The 8,656-nt window shown below is 30.4% G+C and overlaps 1 protein-coding gene across 1 annotated transcript; it reads left to right on the forward strand.

Annotated features, from left to right (window-relative positions):
- Positions 1-2,961: 2,961 nt before the first annotated feature.
- Positions 2,962-3,611, forward strand: LOC137832639 (uncharacterized). Its single transcript, XM_068640922.1, has one exon. It carries the CDS (start codon positions 3,010-3,012, stop codon positions 3,421-3,423), a length of 414 nt encoding a protein of 137 aa, XP_068497023.1. The 5' UTR covers positions 2,962-3,009; the 3' UTR covers positions 3,424-3,611.
- The last annotated feature ends 5,045 nt before the right edge of the window (positions 3,612-8,656 follow it).

Here is an 8,656-nt window from a genome sequence, read left to right on the forward strand (position 1 = left end):
AACTTTAAGTATTCCAATAACATCCTCTATAGATTTACCATCCATCATGGTGAGGAACATGTCAAGGTATGATAAATTAAGATATTTTCCCATTTTCAACTTCTTCCATGAGGCATGGATTTTCTAACTCTACGTCCGACATAGGATCGGAGCTTGTGTTAGAATAACCTCAAGTATTTTTTAGACGTTTCTTTTATCAATTTAGACCGTTTGTGCTTATGAGCCTTGATCATCTATATTCAAAGTGAAAGATCTTAAGATGATCTTCCTTCTTTTATATGTAGATCTCCAACTATCTTTATCCTTTTGTTTGTTTCCCCTACAAAAGAAATCACAAACTCTTTTGGTATCCATACTTTTTTAGGTCCTTTGTTGTTAGTTTTGAATAATTGTCTCTTTTGTTTTTGTCTAAAACTTTTTGTGTAAAGATTTACCACTATGAGGGAAAGCAACCTTGAAAAGTTCATGAGCTTGCATTCAGCCTCTTATGTCATAATCTAAACCAGACTCGTCTGATGTAGGCATAACATTTAAGGTGAGAACATTTACAGTTTCTAAGGTCTCTACCAAATTTTAAAAGTCATGCACATAATAACATGCACCCTTTCCTCTATATTTTTAAATTTCAAAATATTATAAGCATTGGTTTGTTCAAGACATGACATCTTCTTATTAGATGTAGCTAGATTGAATGAGTCTTTCAATCTTTGAATTTTTTGTCTTAAACTAAAATACTGCTTAAAGATCTTATTGTAGTTATTAAGAAGATCACTACATGATAGATCATCTTCATCAAACCACGAATATGATGAGTCTGAATATGTTTCAAAACAAGATGAGTTAGGATTGAATTGTACCTCATTGTGTAGTTTAATTACATATGATATTCCATGCTTGTAGTGTTGGATCTTTTCCTTTAGCTGTTATCAAGTGCTCAAAGTTCCTTTATAGGCAAACTCAGATACCAACTATGAAAAATATAAAAAAAAATACAAGAAGAAAGAGTTGAATTGTGTTTTAATTAATTTAAAATCTTTTAATAAATATCATATTATGATGATTATTCATATGATAGTTTTGTATGTCAATTAATCAGTCATAGGCTTTTGCATCTAATGGAGTATGACAAACGCAACTTTTTATCTTAATTGAATTAATTGACTAATGTATTTTAAACATGTATTTTCGAAAGGAATTTTCCTTCTTCAATTAGTACAAATGATAATAACATGCAATATAATGGAGACAATGAAAAGATAAAATACACAAAAACATTTTATACTAGTTTTTCTGTCGCAACAAACTACATATAGTTCTCAATCATAAATTGATTTCACTAAGTAAACTAATGTTGGGAAGTACACTTTCGAGTATCTTTGGGCTTGTAGCCTCTCTTGGCTAATCCTTTGAGTATTATTTGAACTTGCTGCCACTCCTATATAAGCCATTGAGTATTCTTTCCACAAATCACTCTTAACTTAACTAGTATTTTTTTGGCTTCCAGTCACTCTTGATTGATTCCATTGAGTATTTTTTTCCCGTCACTCCTTGTTCAATTGAGTATTATTTTGCAAACTACTCTTAGCTCAATTGGGTATTCTTTCCCAAGCTACTCACGACTCAACTGAGTATTCTTTCTCAATACCGACTTTTGGCTAAGATATGAAATTTACGTGAGATTATGATCATCAGATCATAAGTCTTGCTCTTTAGGAAGGAATTGCATCTATTGGTGAAAACAATTTTTAAGAACTCTCTCCTAGTTACTTACATGAATACTCATAGTGTTTTCTTTGAAGCATTTTTGAATTGAGAGATGTGGCAGAGTTTTTGCTTTATGTACGAGTGATCTCTTATCTTCTTCTTCTTCTTGAAAGTTGGTTTTATTTAGGAACTGAAGAATATATTGTTGAAAGACTATTTCTAGTTGTTAAGAAACTTCAAACTTGAATGTCCTTTTTACATCTAATAAGTTTGAATATGGATGTTGCATTAAATGTACTTCATACAACTTTAATTACTCTTCTTTTGTACACAACATCCTTCATCATTGACAATACTCATTTCTCTAGGTAGCATAATCTTTTGTACCAACACATGTTAAAAGTGCACATCGAACATGATAGAGAGCTAAACCAAAGTTAAAATGTTCTTTGTGTCAAGAAGTTGTTGAAAAAGTACCTTTAGTTTTTTTATCCAAGAGACCACCTCATATTACTTTTAATAATTTATTTTATATTTTTATTATTATTTTCACCATTTTTTATAAAAAAATTAATCATTATATTTTGAATAATATCTTTATTTATAAAGACTTAATATGGTAATGATAAATCATCTCTCATAAAAGGTAAAATATCTCTAAAAGTAATATTTATTTTCTTTATCAAGAACTTATAACATTATACATGGTGAAAAGAAATTATATTGATACTTATATAGAAGAATACTATAAATACTACTTACACTATTATTAACTTATAAAAAAAAGTTTTTTTTATCAGAAATACTTATAAAATACTTATAAAGAAGGTCTTTATTTAAAAATATTTTTTTTTTGTTACTAAAACACCTGTCCGTACAAAAATTTCACAATCTTCCTTACTCAAACTGAGTCCATAGATTTTCATAAAAAATCAAGTGCTGACGACGCAGAATCGAATGGTCACAGTTTCCCAACGGTTTCCAATTGCAACAAAATATTAATTGGAACATTTTTAATCATAATATTCATAATTAGAATTTTAACACAAAAAATGCATTAAAATATAAAATTCAGGTATTTTAAAAGTAAAAAAATAAATAATTTTAGCATGATAGTCCAAATAATTTATAAAGTATAAAAATATAAATTTGATAAAACATTTTTTAGAGCAAAATTTATAAAAAATAATATAATAAAATAGAATCCACTTATAATAAAATAAAATTTATAAAATATTGTATTAAATAGTTCGCTGTTGGAAAGAGGAGTAACAAACATTGAGTGAGAAAGTGAGAGAAATCAGAATGGGCGTGGTGATAATCGACGGCACCACCGTGCGCGACTTCGTCAACGACGCCGCCGCGTTCACGAAGAGCGTGGACGAGCAGTTCACGGCGCTGGACCTCAACAAAGACGGCGTCCTGTCGCGGTCGGAGCTTCGCACGGCGTTCGAGTCCATGCGACTCATCGAGACGCACTTCGGCATCGACGTGGCCACTCCGCCGGAGAATCTCGCGACGTTCTACGACTCCATCTTCGACAAGTTCGACGGCGACCGGAGCGGTGCCGTGGACCGCCACGAGTTCCGAGAGGAGATGAAGAAGATCATGCTCGCCATCGCCGACGGCCTCGGCTCCTTCCCTATCCGCATGGTCCTCGAAGACGACCCCAATAGTCTCCTCCAGAAAGCCGCGGATCTCGAAGCTTCCAAGATCTGAATGGAAACGGTGACGTTTCGTAGCTTCCAACACGTGGACAGAGACGGCAATGGAAACGGCGGCGTTTTTTAGATTTCGTAACTGTATTTGACCGTAGGCCTTCGTGTGTTGACTTTGGTTTTCTTTTTTAATAAATGGTTTATGCTGAGAGGTGTGAGTGAATAAAAAAGGAATTTAGTTTTTTTTAATCAATTCTTGTGATGATATAAAATCGTTATTAAATATTAAATTTAAAGATATCAATATTATATATCATATGGATTTAATTTAAACACCGTTAATAAATATTAAATTTAGATATGAAAATGATTACAATCACATCATTTTTAAAGTTATTGAATTTATGATTTTAGAAATATAAAATTCGAAGACCAATTTTAAAAGTAAACACAGAAAGCAATTAGTGTAATCAAAAATCAAAAATTAATTAACAATGAGATCTTTTAGAGAAAATATAATTAAATAAAGTTAAAATAGTAAAAATATTTATTAAGCTTAGCCGCTTTTTTTTTAAAATACCATACTTTATTCTTTTCTCTCTTGAATGTTTTCTCTAATTTTATTTTGGCAATTTCTTTCTCTTACAAACTTTTTTTTACTTCAATTTTTTTTTTAAAAAAATTCTTTCCCTAACACCTCAAAACTTTGGATGATATATGTTCAGTATCAATATATTATCTAAATATTGCAAATATCAAATAGGATTTTAAAATGCAAAACAATAAAATATAGATATACAAAATCTGAGGAAGATGATTGACTTCCTTCACTTCCAAATCACCTACTTTTATATCATAATACAATTATAACAAAATCATAATATCAAATCATAAAATAATTAAACTATTATTGATGGAAATATTTCTAAAATAGGAGAGGAGATGTTAACAAATTGATTAGAATTATTAATGGTATATATAAATAATTTATCAGTTATAATCAAATGATTAAATATTAAAATTTGTCAATGTTAAAAGAAAGTTTGATAATGATAAAGTTATTAATAATGAATCTAGTAAATTTTGATATTGATGTAATGCATCAAATGCAATCACATGGCATTGGAAAATAAGTAGTGAAAAAATGGTTAATACTTTTGTCAAAGTATGAAATGAGAAGATGTTTCACTTATTGATAAGGGAAAGTGTTATATGAAGACGTGGAATGGTTAAAGGTGAATGTAAGACGTGTCATTTCGTTACTTTCTATAAGTATTCTCTTTTCAAATAAATAAAAATTGCAATTTTTGTTTCTCTTGTTATTATCTACTTCATTCGTAAACTTCACTTATCATTGTGCTCTGATATTGTTCATTGTCATCCTTTTGCAGATAAATGTGCAAACTCCTATATTAATGCACAAAGATCCACTCTCACATTACACAAGGTATTATGTTGTAATATTGTGCATTGTTAGCCTTCTACACATTGACGCAAAATATTGATGAGAGCACTACCTAAAAAACAATGGTCCAGATCAAATTTATTTTTGCACACGTGATTCACTCCTACAGTGAACAACTCATTTTACACCAGTATTGTTCGTCATTAGGCTTCTACACAACGATGCAGAGCATTGAGTAGAGAGTCACCTCAAAATCAATGGTCTAAATAGAATCCATCCTCATTAATGTACAAGATTCACTCCCACATTGCACGTGGTACTATGTAGTATCCACTACGCCATTTTTGACATTAGACAACACCTAAAAAGCGTTGCCTATAGTAGGAAAAGTGTTGCCTTAACTTTACGCAACGCTTTGACAATGTTTTTTCAGGCATGGAATATGCAGTCGTGGGCTTAAGTTTAGGCAACACTTTTTTGCATCTGTTACCTTATAATGGTATAATAGGCAACATTTTTTGGATAAAAAAAATTTAAGCAACGTTTTTTCTCATGATGTTTAGGCAACACATTTTCAGTGCTGCCTATTGTTTAGGCAACACTTTTTTAAATGTTGTTATTGGTAAATGCAATACTTATTTATATGTTGTTTGTCTTTTTAGGCAACACTTATTTACATGTATATCTTTTTAGGCAATACTTATTTACATATTGTCTGTTTTTTAGGCAACTCATTTTAAGTGTTGCATATTGATAGAATAGGCAATGCTTTTTTTTCATAATGTTTAGACAACGCTTATTTACTTATTGTCTGTCTTTTTAGACAACTTATTTTTAGACAACACTTTTTTAACGTGAAAAATTATGAAATACATCTTAATTTATAAAATTACGCAATAGATAACATTTTCAATCTGCTTTAAAACGTAATTGCACATTTAGACCATATATATAATTTTACATTTAGACCACATTTATAATTTAATTAAGAAAATGTATATAATATTAGTATTTCAAATGTGCAAGTTGCATATTCCATTGTATACCAAAATTGTAGAAGATGTAATCATTATAACTAATTAGAGTTAGGAAATCTCTAAAAAATTTCTACATTTCTTCAATCGATCATAAATCTTTTTCATGTCCGGTATCAATATTATCTTGACATCCATCCTGGAACAATTAAACAAAATGTACAAACTTTTTAAAATATTATCAAGTTTATAAATAAAATAAGATAAATACAAATTGAATGTAAATTATATGTCTATACCTGGTCCAAATAAGTCAACCTTTAATTCTTCAAGCCTCTTTACTCTTTGCACTTTAGATTGAGGGGTTATACCCTCTGAAGTAGATACTTGAACCAACCTCCAATTCTTTAAGCCTTCCCATTCTTTGTGCATGAAGTTGGAGGGTTATATGCCTCCCGGGTAACTCAAGTTGACCTCATTGACCTCTGGTTACATCATATTCTCTTTATGCATGTATTCTCTTTTACAAAACTGTGAGGTTAAAACAAGTTCGGTATCTTATAATTATCCAAAAAAAATAGAAGATTTTTATCTATATGTTACTATTATAATTATAGAAATAAACAACATATCCTATATAATAAAAAAAATTCTAGATTATATATGTATTTTTAGAACTGTTTTTATTTATTTCCTTATCATTTCTTTATTGTTAAAGGAAATCAAATCTTTTCTGTTTATTGTATTGATTTCATTTTCTCAATAAAAATCAAGTATCCATGTTGTCTTAGAAGTACACATGCCTAACTCAATGTCTCTCTCTTCCCAATAGTTTAATAATTTACAATGAAAAACTAGTGCTTGGAAAAGCCATAATATCTTTCAACAAACCATTAGAACAATAAACTAAAGGGTCACCATAAGCTAAGGGAATTTAGATGACCGAAAACCACCAAGCCATAGGAAACACCTCTCAGCTAGTGTTTTCCACATGCCAGACAACAAATGGAAGACATCAACCTTAGTTGCATTGCCCTTCAACTTAAATATCTCATCATAATGTGCAAATTTACAGTTGCGTGAGAATTTATAGTTGCTCTTAGCTCATTAATTTTTCGATTTTGCTCTTCCACCCACCTTTCCTATTCTATTTCAAATGCCATGGCCCCTGTAAAAAAACATACTTACGGATTATCTCATGTAACAAATGAGAAATTTAAATATTCCTGAAATAGTTTGGTACAACATAAGACACAAATTATGGACATTTTGATATTAAAACTTGTAGAATGAATAACATATTTTAGAAATAAGGATACCATTTCCACTCATTGAATGTGCTTGATCACCTGAACTTGATATAAAGACTCCTTCAAGAAAAATAAACAAGAGATTTAAGTTTGAATTTAAATTGAATATGAGCATAGGTTGACAAAGTTTTCAATAAAAAGGAAAACATAAACTAATTCCAAGGAATAATTGCACCCTACCTGCTGCCTTGCTCGCTGAAGTTCTTACTCTAGTTGGGTTAGCTTTAACGACTGCTTTCCAGATGTTGAACATAAGCCTTGCATTTTAATGGCCAAGTGGGGTGATGCAAACATAATTATTTCTAAAATCTATCAAAGAGATTAAACAAATAAAAATGATACAAGTATCACAGGGTTCCACTACAATCCATACACATTACAAATAACTAATTACTATTCCAAAACACTTTATTCTATAAAGGTTGAACATCCATATTTATCATTTTACAAGTTCCCTTCCAAGTGAGTAAAGAAGAAACATCCAGATAACTGCAATAGATATAACATTACAGAGGGTATTGAATGTAGTAATCACAATATTTAGTAACCAAAATATGTGTTTAGAGCTCAAAGAAAGTTGTACACATTTTGTGTGTATTTTCTCACCATAAAAGGAAGTAAACTTCAACTGCATTGTTGAGAAGCTAGTGGGAGAATTAAGCACAAACAACCAAGAACAGTTTTGCTGAATTCTTGATTATTTCATATTCCTTGTTTTACCTACAATTTTCCGTTTTGGAGGATGTCTTATTATACCTCTAGTTGTTCTTTCCACCTTTCCCGTTGACAAATTGATTTTTATATTAAAAAATATATTATACTATCACTTGAACGTAATCCATGACACTATTTAAGATGGATCACTATTTAGTAACCGCTTTGGTGGAAATTTGGAATCCTAAGATTCATAAATTTCATCTACCATTGAAAAATGCACCATAACACTTGAAGATGTTACACTTTAACTTGGACTAATAGCTGATGGGCCCCTATCATTAGTCCAACAATGTCCGTCTGGGAAGAAATGTGTAAAACATATTTGGGTATTGTGTTTGTCAAATGAGAGTCACTACTTAATGGTAAGGAAAAAACTGAAATGACTAAGAGAGAACATGTTACCACTGCAAGTAACAATTCGAGGAACAACTTCATGCCCATTGTAAGACATACATTTTAGGTTTAAATGGAGGTGTGCTAACAAAACAGATAACAAAGTACACCTCATATACTTGACAATTTTAACTAATCTGCACGAATGCAATGTTACAACTAGGGTTCTACATGTTTAGCTATTTTGTATAGGAAATTGTGTAATACCACAAATGTAAGGGTAAATATAATGGGTAGTCGTGCATCACTATTACAATCATGAGAATGACATCATATCCATTTCCAACCTTCAACCAATTAACCCATTCGTATGCAAATGGAGTGCACACATAGTACTAAACTTTCAGAATATGTCTCACAATGATCTAGTTGGGTATAAAGTAAGGATATATCACATTCTAGGAGATCAAGTACAAAATACAACAAAATAACATCACACATTTTTTTAATTTTTTCTTTAATTATCTTTTGTTATGTTTTTCATAATAAATAACA

This window comes from Phaseolus vulgaris, chromosome 11 (genome assembly GCF_000499845.2).
Source record: "Phaseolus vulgaris cultivar G19833 chromosome 11, P. vulgaris v2.0, whole genome shotgun sequence".
Classification (NCBI taxonomy): domain Eukaryota; kingdom Viridiplantae; phylum Streptophyta; class Magnoliopsida; order Fabales; family Fabaceae; genus Phaseolus; species Phaseolus vulgaris.